Below are 18625 nucleotides of genomic sequence, written 5' to 3'. Positions count from 1 at the left end.
GATCATATTTTAATTGAGTGATTCAAAGCCTAAATAGAGTGCTGAGTCTTTAGAAAAAGGATCTGTTTCTGTAGGCTGTCCAGGCCTTATGGACTCCTTTGCCTTCTCTTCTCTAAATTCTTTCCACATGTCCTGGGCCAAGAACACAGGGGTATGAGAGTTAACAACAGAGCCAGAACTGGAAGCGTGCTTTCAACAGATTCCCTCAAGCATAGTTTCGGGGCTTGTTCCCTCCCCTCATTCATGGACTTTGCCAAGACCTATTGATTCTGTGTCCTCATTTTCTTTTCATTTGCACTGCTGCCACCCTGAACCACCCTGTCTTCACCATTGCACTATACTAAGAGCCTCCTAGTTGGCCTTCCTACTCCAATCTGTCTATCCATCTATCTGTCTTTCCATCTCTCCATCTTCTATCTCAGAGCAGTGCAAATAGTCTTGGAAAGACAAAGGTTTGGCTGATCAGGCCACCCAAATGCTCCAAAACCTAATCACTTGACATGTCCCACTAGTGGGTGAAAGGAATCATGCTTAATGATGGGGATAATACAGCCAGTGTGCCCAGAGCAGTCCACAGTGTGGTAGCCATGATGCCGAAGAAGCAGGAATGGAGAAGGCTGAGAATACTTTTAGCTGGACTGACGTGGGAAAGCTTCATGGAGGCAGCCACATCTGAGCTGAGCCCGAAAGGTGGCCCTGGTCTAGGAAAAGGGGTAATAAATTTTTATATTAGGGATGATACCATTATGAATATAATTAATAATTAGGAATGTCCCTAACAACCACTCAGATCCAGAGGGAAAGGGAAGAGGAGTCAGCCGTGACTCTGAGGCCATGAACTAAACCCAGGTATTGGTGAGGATTTTAGTTTGTCTTGCTGAGCGGCAAGTACCCTTAGATAGGGAGTGGAGTTCAGGGAAAGATTATGAGGAGTAATGCTGAAGGCTTGGGAATCATCTGCTGCGAGAGCAAAGGAGAACACTAGAGGAAAAGTGGAGAAAGAGGCAAAGAGGACATAGGACACAAAGGAAACAAACGGACACAATTAGGAAACAAAAGCCAAACTTCCCTCTAAGGCCCTCTACATTGGAAGGCATTTCACCTTAGTCCCTAATGCTTTCTCCAACTAAAGTGACATTCAGCCTCTTTGTGCCTTTGCTCATGTTCCTACCTGGAGTGCCTCAGGCCTCGCCATCTCTAAGTCCACCTTCAGACTAGTTCAGATGCTCCCTTGTCCAGGAAGCTTTTCTCAGATCTCCCAGCACTTTATGCTCTGCTGCACTTCATTCATGTTCTCTTTTGTAAAAGTCACAGTTAAGTGTGTAAGTGCCCTCAGACACCACCTAGCTCTGTGACCCTGGACAAGGCACTCAGCTCCCCAATTGCTTCACCCTCAGTATCGATTCTGAGGTATCTACCTTATCTGCCCCTATAAAACTGAGCTTTTGGAAAGCAAGAATCGTGCTACATTTCTGTCTGCCCACGACCTAGCAGAGGGAACATGCCACATAGTGGCTGCTTTGTAAATAAGGACATCCCCCAAAGGACAGCTTTGCCTCAGGTCTCAGATTGGGAGAAGGTGGCAGGCCTGGGCCTAGGGGGCAGGTTTCCTGGTTTTGCCGAGGACTTGTTGAGTAAGCTGAAAAGCTTCTCCTGTGTTGGGCCTGCGCTGCTGGGTCTTGGCTGTCGTTTTCCAGTGGCCGGAGAGTTAGGATTGCCCAAGACTTGTGTGACTTATTAAGGGACAAGGGAGAGAAGATTAAAAAAAAGCCAAAGGAAAGAAGCCGGGTGGGGTCATCGAGGGTGATGGGATTCTCAGCTCCCAACTACCCATGTAGCCTCCTTACACACCCTGAGCTCCATTGGGAGCAGGCAGGGCTCTGAGGCTGAAGGCTAGGTTTTGCGCCCATTGGCCCATCTAGGACGTCCCCTTCCATCTCCCAACAACTCAGGAGGATCAGAGGCCAAGGAAGGCCAAGCTTTAATTTTTAATTTTTTTTTAAACCCTTAACTTCTGTGTACTGGTTCCTAGGTGGAAGAGTGGTAAAAGTGGGCAATGGGGGTCAAGTGACTTGCCCAGGGTCACACAGCTGGGAAGTGTCTGAGGCCGGATTTGAACCTAGGACCTCCCATCTCTAGGCCTGACTCTCAATCCACTGAGCTACCCAGCTGCCCCAAGGCCAAGCTTTAGAGAAGGGTGCCCAGCCCCACCTCCCCCCTTGGCACACACTCTTACCATTCTGCCCAGTAGGTAGTGACTGAATCCTCCCATGTATGCAACACTAGCCTCCCAGGCCCAGAATAAAAGTGGCCCTCCTACCCTGCCTGCCCAACCCTGCTCTCTTTCCCAGATTTTCCCAGCCTCCATGGCTTTCCATCTAATGTTTTCCTCATCCTAGTTTTTCCTAGTTTAGGCTTAGATGCCAAGATTAAGGGGTGGAATCCAAAGAGCCCTCTGGGAACACGGCAGTTCTGTGCCCTTCCTCTCCTCTCCTCTCCTCCCTGGACCTGTGGGGCGTCCTTCCCTTGTTTGCCCCCAAGCTTGCCAGCCTTCTCCAGGCCCTCCCTGGTGGTTTTTAGGGCTTGCTGCCGTGTGCCCTCAGGAAACACAGACACGGGCCTTTGCTCACCCACTTGGCTCCCTCCTGGTCGATCTGTTGTCCTTGATCACGCAGGGCCAGATGGAGACAGTGCCTGACACACTGAACAAGGACAAGGGCCAGTCGGCAGAAGAGAGCAGAGGAAAGGCCTGCTCCACAGGAGGCACGGGAAGGCTCCTCCTCAGCTGGCCATCCTCCCCGGGGTACCCTGAGCCTGTGCATCGGCCTGGGTTTGGACCGAGGTGCAATTTTGGTGGCAGCTCTTGCTAGAGCCTGGCCAGAGCTGGCCACCAGCCTCCAGTTGGGTTGCCCATGGATCAGCAGGGCCGGAGGAAGCCCAAACAGAAGCTGGGTGACCCGTGGGACTGTTTGCCTACAAGAGCCAGTCTGGGGTCAGCCTAGAGGGAGCAAAGAAGGGGATGGTAAAGTGGCCTCGGCCACAGGAGGCCCTGGCCCTTCACACATCCCTCTTAGCTGGGCCTGGAGGAAGGGGGTGGCTTCCACTGGCTTTGGAAAGTCACTCCATGCCTTAAAAACAGTTTATGGATCCTGCTGTTTCTATCGTGCATTCATTTAGGAAGGACAGAAAGACTAGCCCAAGGGCTCTGGGCCATTCCTTGTCAGAAAAACCTTTAAAAAGTGGTTCAAGGGCAGACAGTGGATACAGTGCCAAGCTGGAAATGGGAGGGTCTGGGTTCAAATCCAGCCTCAAGACCCTTCCTAGCTTCTCTAGAATTGCTACTAAAACAGAAGATAAGAATTTAAAAAAAAAAATAGTGCAGCAAAACGAATATACACACATCCACTGTGCCTACCTGTGTGTGCAGTTTTCTTCTGTCTCAGCCCCCACCCCAGCTCGGCAGGGGCTTTTAACAATCCTAAGCATCCTCTCCAGCGGTCTCAATCCATGTTATTTTGGCATCGATCTGAATGGATAGAGTGGCCCGAGCTACGGAGACGTGACTGACCCAGGGTCACACAGACACGTGTCAGGGATCAAACTTTAACCCGCGTCCTCCCGACTATTAATAGCACACTGCGTCCTTATTGGGAAGGGGAAGGTTCCTCGGTGGGCCTTCGCTGCCCCAGCGGAGTCACAGGCTTAGGTCCAGCCGGCGCCAAAGAGGAAGAAAGAGCCGGCCTGAACTTGGGAAGATCTCGGGAAGATCTCGGGTCAGCCTCCGCTCCCCGCCCCCGCCTCCAGGCTCGCGGAGTGATTCCAGGTACGTCACGAAGCCTCGGGGCTCCGGACAACTTTCTGAGAGCGCTAATTCTTCTTTCTCTTCTCGAAGTCTTTACTTTCTGTCTTAATATCACTTTTAAGGCAGAAGAGCAGCAAGGGCGGGCCGTGGGAGTGAAGCCGGGCCTCCACGCCGGCGTCTCTCTCTCTGTCTCTCTCTGTCTCTGTCTCTCTGTCTCTCTCTGTCTCTCTGTCTCTCTCTGTCTCTGTCTCTCTCTGTCTCTCTCTGTCTCTGTCTCTGTCTCTCTCTCTCTCTCTCTCTCTCTCTCTGTCTCTCTGTCTCTGTCTCTCTCTGTCTCTGTCTCTGTCTCTCTCTCTCTCTCTCTCTCTCTCTCTCTATATATATATATATATATGTATGTATGTATGTATGTATGTATGTAACTTCCAAATGTATGGGAATTCAGGCTCCGTGTTTTAGTAATAAGTTCTCAAAATTGGAGTAAGGATTTCACATTTGAAATGGTATTGATAATTGTAAAGAAAGGGACGTTATTCTCCCCAAAAGTATTTTATAATTTTAAAAGGCAGAAGAGTAAGATTTACAGTTAGATCCTCAGGAATTTTTTTTTTTTAGATTCCTCTATCAAGTATAGGATTTAGGTAAAGATAAAAACCACAAATTAAAATTTCTTAAGTTTCAGGTTTGCAGGACAAATTTAAGAGACTTCTAAATTGCATTAAGTCCTTTACAGGCAGATTTTGGCAGAATCATCTAGGACAGGGGTCGGCAATGTATGGCTCTTTTGAGGGCCAGATATGGCTCTTTCTGCAGGAGCCATAAAGTCGATTTTTTTCAGGAGCTGTTACAGGAGCTGCACTGTGAGCACTGTATGGCTCTCACGAAATTACATTTTAAAAATGTGGTGTTTATGGCTCTCATGGCCAAAAAGGTTGCCGACCCCTGATCTAGGAACTTCTACATCAGAAAAAGCAGAGTCCCCTTTAGGATTGTCCTGAGAATGAGGCCTATTCCAGAATGTCCCAAGAAAATATATAGAGACCAGATGACTACATGAGATATCTGAGACTCAAAATGTGCTGATTAAATGAATATTGGAGGGGCAGCTAGGTGGCTCCATGAAATAGAGAGTCAGGCCTAGAGATGAGACCCTGGGTTCAAATCTGGCCTCAACACATCCTAGCTGTGATCCTGGGCAAGTTGCCTAACCCCAACTGGCCAGCCTTTACTGCTTTTCTGCCTTGGAACGGATATTAAGATTCCAAGAGAGAAGATAAGGGCTTTTAAAAAAAAATGAATATAGGTTACTTAGGATACAAGGAGACTAGATATTCATTAATACTGATAATCATTATCATCGTATTGCTTTATGGCCAAGTTTGTTTTCTTAGTTACCCTGGTGAAATGTAAATCTCTCCTCTTTTTTTTTTAAACCCTTGTACTTTGGTGTATTGTCTCATAGGTGGAAGATTGGTAAGGGTGGGCAATGGGGGTCAAGTGACTTGCCCAGGGTCACACAGCTGGGAAGTGGCTGAGGCCGGGTTTGAACCTAGGACCTCCCGTCTCTAGGCATGGCTCTCAATCCACTGAGCTACCCAGCTGCCCCAAATCTCTCTTCTCAAAATTACTCCCTTGTGAGCCCTCTAGGTACTCTATAACCCAATTTATGTAATTCGGATTTTGAAGTTGTGAAAAGCCTTATAGATTTGGCTTATAGGTAAGTGATCTATTAAAAAAAAGTGGGGCGCTCATTCCCCCATAAATCAAAACTGGGAAAACTGAGGGCATTGGGGCAGCAAGTGATTGTGGGAATCCAGTGAACCATGCTGACTCCATCCTGAGACTCAGTTCTGGAGCTAGATTAGCTTCTATTCAATGATGGGTTTAGTTCAATTTCTGCCTTGAGAAAACTTTATTCAGTTGTGGGAATTGGGAGAAAACTGCACTGTCTGGTTTGAAGCGAGCCCCATCCAGGCAGGAAGCTGGATCCCCTCTCCCTGACATTAGAGACTAAAACCAAAAGTTTAGGGACGGAGGAGCCGTGATGCAGAGACCAACATAAGACGGCATTTTCTCACAACTGAACATCGTGAGCTCGCCATGCGTCTTACCTGAAAACTGGCCCCACACTGGTCAGTTATTGCTTCTGCACGTCTTGGGAGGACACCTATTTTTCTGAATTCAGAGAACTGCACCTGTTCACTCTCCCTGTCCCAACTTGGAAAATCCCTAATCTTTTATCCAATTAGAAATCAGATCCCTGAATGTATTGCTTCTTTTAAATTATTTGGCCTTTCTAGGCTTTTTTAATGTATAAAAGTCTATCTTCCCTTGTATTTGGGATCCAGCCCTAATCTGAAGAAGGGGCCTGGGCTTGGGGGTTGGACAAGCACCATATGTTGTTAATAAATCCATGTGCTCAGGAGATTGAACCTTTGTTTCTTCGGTCATTTCATCTTTTTCAAATAAGATTATTCACTTACAAAAATGAATATGGAAATGTTTTGCATGATAATACATGTAAAACCCAGATTGAATTGCTTGTCAGCTCTGGGAAGGGGGAGGGAAAGGAGAGAGGGAGACCATTTGGATCATATGGCTTCAGAGAATTTATGTGGAAATTTGTTATTAAAATAAAAAAGGGGGGCAGCTAGGTGGCTCAGTGAATAGAGAGCCAGGCCCAGAGACAGGAGGTACTGGGTTCAAAACTGACCTCAGATACTTACTTCCTAGTTGTGTGACCCTGGGCAAGTCACTTGGCCCCCCTTGCCTATCCTTTACTGCTCTTCTGGTTTGGAACCAATACACAGTATTGATTCTAAGATAGAAGGCAAAGGTTTAAAATAAACAAACAAACAAACAAATAAATGAATGAATGAACAAATAAATAAATAAATGGATGGATGGATGGATGGATGGATGGATGGACAAACAAAGAGAAGCTAAAGGTTTAAAAAATATTTGCAATTCTTGAAAAAGAGAAAAGAAATATGTCAAACACATAACAAAAATGTTTTGTACTTTCCTTCTTTGCACAGGAGGGGACTAAAATGTGGAATACCCTGTCAGCTTTGGTGGATGCATGGTTAATTTTGCTAAACTGCTTTTTTTCTCTGTTATTCTTTCTCACAAAGAATGACCTTCTGGGGAGGGGAGAGGGAGGTACATATTTGGAAATAAAGGTGATATTAAAAAGATGCCAAAATTTTTAAAAATTAAACATATTATTACTATAACAAGATTATATGTTCAAGGCCTCAAACCTTATGTGATTAATTGATTAGGGAACTCAAAGATCTTTCAGTCCAATCCTTTCCTTTTCCAGAGGGAGAAACAGAAACAATGAGGAAATGTAACTTGCAAATAAATAACAAAACAAAAACAAGAGTCCTGACTCTTGCCTACCACACCATGATAATTAAATAATTTCTAAAGTCCCTTCCAGGTGTAAAATTTAAATTAATATCCAATAACTCCAAGTATTATATTTTATAAAGTTTATTAATAATCACTTGAAGTAGAAGAAATAAAAAGAACAAAAGTAAAACCTGAGGAAAAAAAAAAACCTGAGTAAAAATCTCCTGCCTCTCACCTCACCCCACCTCTCCAGTCAAGTTTCCAGGAGAAGAGAGCGAGGGCAGAGCTACACAAAACTTGTATCTTCCCTATGTTAGTACCTAATGTGAGAAGGAACATGGGAAGCTGGGAAAGAGAGTTCTGGGGAGCAAAATTCTAATTATATACAGTTCTAAATCTATGATGCTATGATGTCTCCCATAAATCATAGTCTATTTCTTCTATTTTTTTTTTAACCCTTATCTTCTGTCTTAGAAACAATACTGTGTATCAGTTCTAAGGCAGAAGAGAGGTAAGGGCTAGGCAATGGGGGTGAAGTGACTTGCCCAGGGTCTCAAAGCTAGGAAGTGTCTGAGGCCAAATTTGAACCCAGGACCTCCCGTCTCTAGGCCTGGCTCTCAATCTACTGAGCCACCCATTTCTTGAACTAGATATGTAACAATAAATTTGCATCATGGTCTGAAAACTGCCCCCACCTACACCTAAAACCTCACTTTTCTAGTGGATTCCCAGATCTGTCAATTATCCTCATTTGTTACTTTAGGTCCTGAGCCCTACTTTCCTAGAGGTCATAAAGTCTTCTTAGAACCTTTAGAGAGAAGATGAGCAAGACAAAGGAAAAAGTAAGGTCAGCCTGCACACGGTGCGGTTATGGGATGCGGCTCTAATAAGCGCTGATGCCAAGGATGTAGAAGGCACTGATGTGTAAAGTGTTGGGCTTGGAAATGGACTCAGATGCCGTCTCAGTTCACAGCTAAATGTCTGCTTTTTAAAAACTTGGTAACTGCTCTGTCTAGATTTTTGATCCAAAGACAAGAAGCTGGGAAGGAAGCTGGCTGGGGTGCTACATTGGGATGAGCAGACGTGGCTTCCTCAGGCAGGAAAACTCAGGCGAGAATGTCCTTTCCATGAAATACGGCAGGATCTGAGCAGGTAAAGGATGAGAAGGACATCAGAACAACTTCAGAGTAGAAAGAGCTTCAGAGATGCTCTCGGCCAACCCTTGGCTGTCCAGCGCCCCATAGGTGGGGAGAGGCAGAACGAAAGCCGGGGTCTTGGACTCGCATGCCGGGCTTTCTGCACTCCACCGTACCGTCGACTTTTCAGAGCATGGATGGCTGCAGAATGAGGGCAGGAAAACTGAACTGAGCCATGACCATCATCATCCCAGGCTGAGCAAGTACATAGCCCGGGTCCCGCCCAACGTAGCAAATGGCTCCCTTGCACCTGGGTCTGAAGCTGATGCGACGGGGCAGGGAAATGAAGCGACGGACCCGGGGCCTGGATTATGACCAGCCATCTACCACGATGCTGAGTCACATCCGGGAAGACCTCAGCTGTCAGCTGCTGAGCTAGTTAAAATTGATCAACCATGTTCAGTGTGTGGAAAAAGCTAAACAAGACCCTAATTAGTGGAGTGGATGTTTCTTCACCACTAAGGCAGGATCTTTTTTTTTTAACTCTTACTTTCTGTCCTGGGCTGGGCAATGGAGGTTAAGTGACTTGCCCATGGTCACACAGTTAGGAAGTAGCTAAGGTCACATCTGAACCCACCGATTCCAGGTCTGTGGACCCACAGATTCCACTGTGCCACCCAGCTGCCCCTAAACTAGGATCTTTATAGCTCAGGAACCCTTCTCAGTCTCCATTTCAACCCCATTACAATTTCCCTCCAAGACTAAATTCTGACCTTTCCCCCCAGAATTACTCCCCATCACAGCTCTGGGCCTGACCCTACACCCAGCTTCACCCCTTGCTTTTTTGCCTCTGGCCTAAGGCTAAGGAAGTGTACTTGAGGCACCCTAGAAAATGCACTGGCATTCTTACCTTAGCCAACCCCATAGAAACAAACAAAAATATTCCTACTTAATCCTGAGAGTACCCCAGGATAATAAAAGCCCAAGGTTTCCTTCCCTGGATTTGGTGTCTTACATTACTCTGTAAGGGGAGATTATTATCAGGGCACAAGTCTTAGGGTTACCACTCCTCTTACGGTTCCCTCATCAGGTGTCGATGTCACTCTCCAGATCCACACATATTCATTCCCAAAAAGAGAGAGTTTTAGTAGGAAGGGGAGAAGAAAAGCGAGACAAAGCCAGAAGAGGGTGCAGGGAACAGAGACTGAGGGACGAGGTGGTCTGGAGAAAGAAAGCCTCCAAGCCTCAAGCTTTGGAATGACACTGAACAGCTTTGTCTCGAGTTGACCAAAGGTCCGGCCGGTCGAGGCAGAAGGGCCACACCAAGGGAAGGCTGAAGTTAGTGGCAAAATCCTTTCTTTCCAGTCAATTGACGAGCTTTGACTCCTCTGCTGCCGGGCCAAGTGAACGCCATCTTGAGGCACTTTCCACAGGTGGACAATGGTTTGCATCAAATGGGAGGAAAGCCCTAGCTGAAGCCTTTAGAGTATATACATTGTCTTAGTTGGAGGCATTTGTGAGGTTTTGAGGCTAGGCCAGAGCTGGAAAGGAGCTGGAGGGTATCCTGGGTACTCCAACTCCTACTTAGTAAACTCAGTGGCTCCCTTCTGACTCTAGGATCAAATCCTCCGGCATTCAAAGCCCTTCATGGCCCAGCCCACTCTTGCCTTTCCAGTTTGTCTTTTTTTAAACCCTTACCTTCTGTGAGAATCAATATCGGGCATTGGTTCTAGGGCAGAAAAGCAGTAAAGGCTAGGCAACGGGGGTCACACAGCTAAGGAACCGTCTGAGGAGACATTTGAACCCAGGACTTCCTGTCTCTAGGCCTGGCTCTCAACCTACTGAGCCACCTAGCTGCCCTCCCCTTTCCAGTTTTCTTACACCTTACTCCCTCCACCGCATTCCCTTCCATCTAATGATACTGGCCTCCTGGATATTCCATGTCTCAGATCTAGACATTTTCTCTGGCTGTACACCATGCCTAGAATGCTCTCCTCCCTCCAATTCACCTTCTGGCTTCCCTGAAGCCCCAACTAAAACCCCATTATAAGAAGCCTTTTCCAACCCCTTTAAAATTCAAATTCTCTCCATTTCCTATTTATCCTGTTGTTCATACATACTTGTTTGCTCTGGATTGTGAGCAGAGGGCTTTTTTAGCACATAGTAGACTCAAGTTGGCAAATCAATGACTCCTCCTTCAAGCTCAAGGATTAAGTTCTTGTTTTTCACTTGTAGCATGGTAGAAATGGTTGTGCTTTTCCCCAAAGTATCAAGCAAGATGGAAATGTTGCATAATGATGATTAGCCCATTTCCCACAATTTTTTCTCAGCTCTAGGCCCCTCCAGAGTATGGAGAGTGGAGGCCCAGTTTCACCACCAACCGAGCTAGGGGGCCATGCATGTGGGTTCCCTGCCTAAGGGGCTCTTCCCTTCTCCTCTCCTTTTCTTAGGACCTTTTGGGTCTTCCTCCCCACTAAGATCACTATCTTTGCATCTGGCATGGGAAGGATCATGGATTATTTAAGAATGACCAGAACAGCAAGTATGGAGCCTAAAAATGTAGACAGAAACCCTGGAATGGGGAGACCAGGATTTAAGACCTGGTTATAGGACAATGGAAAAGAACAGGGGTGAGACTGATGTCAGATTAAACAGGAGCTCCATGAAACCTGAGGACAATGGTCACTTAAACTCTTCCTTGGGAAAAAAGGTCAGACGTTCAATTTCTAGGGCTTGAAGTTTCAGCCCAATTTCTTCCAAAGACCTTTTCTCTATAATCAAATGCATGAGAGTCTGGGGAACAGTCATAAGGACTGAGGCAGTGTGTGAAATGAAGAGACAGGGAGCTCAACTCCTGGATTCTCAGAAGACACAAGTTTCCAGCTACTCTGAGGTAAAATCCCTTTCTTTCATTTGGTTTATTCCTCCAGTGGTTTTTTTTTTAAGTGAGTCAAGGTCTAGGATTGTAGAACTAAAACACCTTGCTCCTGGATATAGCTTTTGAACAATCGTGTTAGGCCAACTTTGTTTTGGGACTGATGCTTCCAATTGCCACCAGGGCACCACTTTTAATGTTTGGTCCTTTGTGACCAGATGCCATACTATTAGACCTTGTCAAACCCTGTGCTGAGGCTTTACAAACACTAACTTCTGCCTTTTATAGCCCTTCCAGACTGTTGGGAGGAACAAAGTTAGCTTTTCACTTAGAGACAAATAAGTTCTTGTTTGAGCCATCTTGTGCCAATAATGTGTCTAGGTCTCAGGTTCCTCATTGGCACTAGCCTTAGGGAGCACTCAGATGTGGCTGGTCCTGAAGAGTGGAATACTGGTCCATTTTGTTCCCGGGTGAAGGAGGAGACAGAGGCAGGAAGAAGTCGGGAAATCGCATTCCCTTTATTCTCTTCAGCTACTCCACACAACCACCAGCGACACAACAATGTTTCTGACACACAAACACTCAAAGGAGGGGACCCCTCCCAGCCCACTGGTCTGGAACACGAGGAGCCGAAGGACAGTGAGGAAAAGCTAGGTCACCCTGACCTAGGCTATGGGGTCTGGTGTCTATTCACCACACCTTGAACAATGGTTAAAGGACTTTGCGCCTCACTGCTCTGATGGTTTCAGGTCTCTCCATCACTCAGCATCCCCAGTGCTAGCATGTTCCCACCTAATTTCATAAGTCATAGCTCTGAAATCTTCCAGACTATCTCAAGATCCTCAAACTCCACTCCTTCCAAGCCAGTTTCTTGCTTCTCCTTAACACTGTCTCCAGCTTGCTGGGTCTCCTCAGCTCTTTCCTCACTCTGACCTCTGCAGGTGACATTCTATTGTACTGGGGGTCAAACACGGCAGTTCTAGAATGAGGGGGAGTGACAAGGATCAAGCAGGATGGATCCTGTCAAGGGTGGTCCCTCCTGAAGCTCACTTACTTGACTCATCTTTAAATGCTAGCTCTGGGATGGAAAACATTAAAGCATAAGCTGATGTTCCTGGTTCTAGGGTGGGGCAAAGCCAACAGGGAGATGACGCTGACATGGTGTGACTGCCCATCCAAGCCATGGAGATGCATGGGGCAGCAGGGAGCAAACAAAGCTGAACAGAATAGTTAAGGTCACCAGCCCTGGAATTGGAGATCCATGTATAGGACTGAGTAAGTTTGGGGGAAAAGAAAATAGAATGAAAGGATTGGATCCAAAAGGCTCTCTGACCTCTTCCCCCTTTCTGCCTTGAAAACTCCAAATCCTAACCAGATCAGGTTCCCACCCTAAACTCCATATTAGAGAGAAGACCCCAATCCCTCCCCCCCAACCCTCTAACATGCGATCATCCTAATATTCTACACCCTACCTCCTCTACACAGCCTACAGTACAACCCTCATAGGGCTGGTTTCTGAGAACTACCCTCAGCTACTGCTCTCCCCTACAGGACTTTCCCTGGGACTTTATAGGGCTTCCCCTCCTATAGCTCCTTAGGGCTTGCCATTCCTGTTTCCTACGAAGGTGGGGATATTTTTTGCCTAGCTTTACAAAGGTTTTATCTCTACAATTTATAGGGTATTTTTGCTTCTACTGGTTTAAAAGATTTTTATTTTCCTTTCTAGACTTGTCTTCCCTTCAGTTTTGTAGAATTTATTCCAACCACCCACCCACTGCAGATGGAAAAGAGGTCTTTTCTCATACCTTTTTTCTAATTTAAAGGTATGCATTTTCTCTTGAGGGGGGAGGGATATAAATCTATTAGTTTACCCATACAATTTTACAGGGCATCCCCTCCCATTGCAACATTACAGGGCTCTCCTAACTCCAGTGTGTCTGGGATGATCATTGTGGTTTTAAATGTAGAAGTAGGTTCTCTTCTATATAATTTGGTGTTCCTTCCATAGTCAATTCCAGACTCCTAGGGTTTTATGACGTTATGTGGAGAAGTGTTTGGGGGAGAGAATTTTTTCCCTATATTCCCAGAAGGAGCCTTCCTTCCAGAGCTTAAGCATTTCCTTAATAGCTTTGTAGCTTCTCTTGGGGAAATAATTTCTAGGATTTTTTCTAAAATTTCATACAACAGGGATCCTTAGTTTTATGGCCAAGTCTTTGAGGACAGAATTCTCTTGTGTCGTTTAACAAAATCCTTTCTCCTCTTACTTAAGAGGAATCTTCCCGTATATGCTTTAGGGACAGTCTTCTTTGAACTGTTTTATAGTTAGCTCCCTTACAGTCACATAACCCCCACCCTCTTCCCCCTACCCCCCATCTCCATTACAGGGTCATTTACTGTAGGCTTACATGATTTGTTTTCTCTCAGAAATTGGAAGGGGTAATGGGGGTCCCTCCAAGAAAGCAAAGTTTCATTTCTTTGGGTTTTCCCCTTCTAAGGTTTTTGGTTACAGAGTACCGAGCTACCTAAAGAAAAGCTGGGCATGTAGAAGTCACCTCACAGCAGAGCCCCATAACCCAGAAGGCACCTGGGAGCCTGAGAGTAAAAGGAAAAGATTCAAGGAGTAAAGGACAGGGGGAAAAACTAGCTGGGAAAGGGGACTACAGCCAACTCTTGATTACTGCAGGGCGAAAAGTCCAATCTTCCCTCCTGCCCAACTTGGCCATATCATTGCTTAGTAGATATTTGGGAAAGGCAAGAGTGAAGAATATAAGTGAAATATCCACTGGTCCATCCTGTTTATAGCTCTTTATAAAAGGATGGGTGGAAAATCAGGATCAGGTTGTTGGATCAAAATTTCAGTCTTCTAAGGCCTGTCCTTCTCCTCCTCCCACCCCTCCCTGCGTAACCAAGAGGTGGCTATAATTTGAAGAGAAGACTAAGGGAGAATTTAGTCACAGGCTTCAAGTCTCTAAAGGGCTTTTATTCTTTGGAGGATGATTAGCAGCTATTCTCTCTCTCCATAAGAGGACAGAACAAGAGGAAATGGGCTATTGCTGCAGCAACTGAAATGGAGGTTAGACATCAGGAAGAACTTCCTAGGAGAAATTTGGAACCTGAGAAAAGGGAGGAGGAAAACTGAAATCTTTCCCTGGAGAAGAGAGCAGATATGAGCAGGCCTCCATCTGTGGAATTTTGTCACCACTAATCTGGTAAGATTTTTGGTGACATAATGGGACACAAAGTTTCCACAAAAACATATTCTGTTGTGGCTTATTTGACCAAGAAAATCTTATTGAAAAATCCTATTTCCACACATTCTCCTGAGATTTGAAGAGGCCTTCCAATATTTTTATGCTGGAATTTTTTAACTCTTTCCCCACAAAAATTTCATAGTTGCAAAGGGGTTTCCCATCCATCCTACTCAGGTTATTCTGCCTTCACAATTTTAGGGGTTTTTTCCCTTACAAAAAGACAACTTTTTTCCTTCTAGTTTTAAAGGATCTCCATATTCCTTTTCTTTTCCTCCAACCCCCACAAAAGTTTTATTTTTATAGGATTCCCCTCCACAATTTATAGGACTTTTCTCTTTCCATTTCAAAGACTTCCTCCCCTTGTAGACATCTTGGGGATTTTCCCTGCTTAACAGTTTGTCTAAGCTTTCCTCATATTGGATTAACAAGGGCACATTTTCTTTAGGATTCCCATTCTTTTTCCTTTATAATTTAGTGTAATTCCCTGACCGCTGATCCTTCCCCTTATTATCCCCCCCCCAACAATTTAACTGGGATTTCCCTCAAAGGAATCATCCAGGATAGGTTCTAAGAGACAATTCCTCTGCTAACTTTTCAGGAAATAGAGGGAGGCTATTCTACAATTGTAGAGAAGTTGTTTCCTTGTACCTTTTTAGGGGTTTCCTAACTTTATAGCTTTATAGTATTTCCCCTCCCTTTCTAAACCCTATAGTTTCACAAGGATTTTCATACAGTTTTATAGGGATGTCTAGAGACATAATGAGCTTTCTTCCTACAATTGTATAGGGTTTTCCCCACTAAAATGTATAGGGTTTTTCTGCTACAGACTTATAGGGTTTTCTTCCTACATGTTTATAGGGGTTTCTACCCCCAACAGTTTTTTACTTTACAGCCTTATAAAGGGTTCCCCTCCCAACTTTGCAGGGTTTTCCCATCACTGATGCGTAGAAATGATTTTCTCTCAAGTGTCCTTCCTTTCCTTACAATCTTTTTTTTTCCTCCTTCCCCCCTATAATTTAATAGGGCAGTTAGGGTATTTCCTCTCATGACAGAGAGTGTCCCCATGCCTCCTACTTTAGTCTCATAGGGTGACACCAGGATGGCTACCCCGGTGAAGGAGAAGGGTCGTGGTTTCTGTGAAGCCTTCCCCACACTCAGGACATATATAAGGTTTCTCTCCTGGTTGGGTTTTAGGGGCTTCACATTGACTGCTGCTTTCTATCACAGGGGATGCCTCCCCATCCTGGCTCATAGGCAGTGAGGCTGGTTCTGGGAGGGTCTCCCCAGGAGTGTGGGGCTTTTCTTGGGTGTGGCTCCCTTGGTGCCGGATGAGAGCCAGTCGGTCCAGGAAAGACATACCACAGACAGAGCAGCTGTAGGGCCGGGCCCCCAAAGGGCTCTTGAGGTGCTCTAGGAGAACAGAGGAGCTTTTATAGGGTTTTTCTCCTGCATGGACCTTCTGGTGCTGCAGGAGCTCAGAGCTAAGGCTGAAGCTCTTTTGGCACTCAGGGCATTTGAAGGGTTTCCCACTCAAGATGGGGCTGGGTCCTGCCCCTTCCCCAACACCAGTCCTAAACTCGGGAAATATATAAGGTTTTTCATTTCCATGGGTAAGCTGATGCTGAAGGAGCACAGAACGGTCCAAAAAGCTTTCCCCACAGTGAGAACAGATGTAGGATTTGGGGGAGAGTAGTTCCAAATTTTGACCAAAGCTTTCTCGACCCTCAAGGTTTTTAGGGGTTGGTCCAATATGGTCCGAGTTGTCACCCTTCTCAGCACCTGGATAGGATTTCCTCCCAAGTAAGGTCCTCTGAGGGCGGAGCTGAGAGGGATGGGGAGGTGGACGTTCAGTGCCATCAGTGGTTTTGTATGGGTTTTCTCCAATATGTATCCTCTGATGCTGCATAAAAATAGATTCATCATTAAAGCCCTTGCCACACACCAAACATTTGTGTGGTTTGGCTCCAGGAGGTGGGAGCAGTGCCGATTCCCCAAGCCCCATGGAGAACTTATAGGATTTCTCTCCTGCTGGGCTGGCTGGCTCTGCCCCATCCCCAAGAGCTCCTCCAGAAGGGGGCTTTCCTCCTCCGTGTATTAGCCGATGTTGCAAGAGCTCAGCTGCATCCACAAATGCCTTTCCACACTCGGGGCACAAGAAGAGGTTCTCATCCATGTGAGTACGGACATGGGTGATGAGGTTGGAGCTCTGGCTGAAGCTCTTACCACACTCAGGACATTTGTAGGGTTTCTCCCCAGTGTGGGTCCTCCGGTGTTGAATGAGATGGGAACTTCGGATGAAGCTCTTGCCACAGTCAGGGCACTTGTAGGGCTTCTCCCCAGTGTGGATGCGCTGATGTCGGATGAGGGTGGAGCTCATGATGAAGCTTTTGCCACAGTCGGCACAGATGTATGGCCGCTCTCCTCGGTGGATGCGCTGGTGGTTAATGAGGTTGGAGCTGACGCTAAAGCTCTTGCCACACTCGGGGCATTTGTAGGGTCGCTCGCCTGTGTGGGTGCGCTGATGCCGCAACAGCGTGGCACTAAGGGTGAAGGTCTTCCCACACACTGGACACTTGAACGGGTCCTCCCGTAGGTGAGTGCGCTGGTGCTTGATGAGGGTGGAGCTGTGCCCAAAGCTTTTGCCACATTCTAGGCACTCGTAGGGCTTCTCCCCGGTGTGTGTGCGCTGGTGCTGCGTCAGCTCCGAGCTCTGGATAAAGCTCTTGCCGCACTCGGTGCACCGATATGGTTTCTCCCCTGCATGGATCTTCTGGTGCTTGAGGAGGTTGTGGTTCTGGCCAAAGCGCTTGCCACACTCGGTGCACTTGTAGGGCTTCTCCCCTGTGTGGGTGGCCTGGTGCTGGATGAGGTCTGAGCTGCGGTAGAAGGCACGTCGGCACTCCCCACACTTGTAGGGCTTCTCGCCCGTGTGGGAGCGTTGGTGCTTGATGAGGTTGGTGCTCTGGGTGAAGGCCTTCTCACACTCAGTGCACTTGTAGGGCTTCTCGCCCGTGTGTGTCCGCTGGTGCTGCACCAGGTTGGAGCTCCAGCTGAAGCACTTGCCACAGTCAGGGCACTTGTAGGGCTTCTCGCCTGTGTGGGTGCGCTGGTGCTGCACCAGATGGGAGCTCTGAGTGAAGCTCTTGCCGCACTCAGAGCAGGTGTTGGGGCGTTCACCTGTGTGGATACGCTGGTGTCGGAGCAGCTTGGACCACTGGCTGAAGCTCTTGCCACATTCGTTGCAGATATAAGGTTTGTCACCCCCTGAGGGCCGGCCCTGGACCAGCTCCCGAAGACTGGGTTCGCTGGCTGTCACTATTGGGGGGCTATTCCAGGTGGTCAGGGCCCCCCACTGCCAGCCTGCCTCACAGGCCTTGGTCCAATCAGAAGGGGTAGGAACTGACTCAGAGGCTGGATTATCCAAAGGAATCTCCTCCAGGGGCATCTCTGGGGGATCCTTGAGTTCTGGACTATGGGGTGGGTCTCCCAAAGGTATCTCATCCCCTGACCCCTCTGGCTGAAGATTCTCCTCCTCATTTTCACTTCTAGAACCTATGAGAGAAAGGGAAAATCCAGGCTCCAGTCCCTCTCAGAATCCAGGGGTTCAGACCCATCATGTCCCTTTGATTTCCCCCTAGACCTGTTCCCCTCCCAGAACCTTGACAATCTACTCCCCAGTCTGTCTCTTGCCTTAGGACCACAATTCTCTTCTTGTTCCCCTCACCTTTATGACCATCTCTCAGGCTCTCCTCGGGGCCCTGGAGATCTGGGCCCCATAACTCTGCCCCTTGCTCCATCCTAGAGATCAGGGCCGGTGTGGGGTTCAGGGGACCCTAGGGAAGGAAAGAGATGTGAATGTGACAGGGCTGGGAACTAATTTTGCACACTGAAGACAATGAAGGACTTAAATGTGGTGAGAAAGTTAGACTCTCTACTCATACTCATTCTCTCTGAGGACATTTTCTCTTTCTCAGGTCTTAATATGCTTCTTCCCAGTCTTAATTCCTCCTCTTTTTGGGGTTCTTGGTTTCCTCTTTTTCTTCTGGACCAGTTTCTTGTTCTAGGTTTTGGTTTTTTAAGAAATTGGTAAGGTAAATTTAGAAGCCCAATTAAAAGCTCATTAAGCATAAATACTTTGAACTCTGTTTTGAGCTCAGGAGACATTAGACCTCCCACAGTGGGGTGGAGGAGAAGATATGAAGTT

General features: G+C 46.8%; 1 protein-coding gene across 1 annotated transcript; it reads right to left on the bottom strand.

Annotated features, from left to right (window-relative positions):
* Positions 1 to 15502: 15502 nt before the first annotated feature.
* Positions 15503 to 18218, bottom strand: ZNF629 (zinc finger protein 629). Its single transcript, XM_044678666.1, has 3 exons — positions 18146 to 18218; positions 17068 to 17973; positions 15503 to 16986 (listed from the first exon to the last, which is right to left on the bottom strand). Exons 1-3 carry the CDS (start codon positions 18216 to 18218, stop codon positions 15503 to 15505), a joined length of 2463 nt encoding a protein of 820 aa, XP_044534601.1.
* Positions 18219 to 18625: the final 407 nt, after the last annotated feature.

This window comes from Gracilinanus agilis, chromosome 1 (genome assembly GCF_016433145.1).
Source record: "Gracilinanus agilis isolate LMUSP501 chromosome 1, AgileGrace, whole genome shotgun sequence".
Classification (NCBI taxonomy): domain Eukaryota; kingdom Metazoa; phylum Chordata; class Mammalia; order Didelphimorphia; family Didelphidae; genus Gracilinanus; species Gracilinanus agilis.
This window is presented reverse-complemented; position numbering and strand designations above follow the sequence as displayed.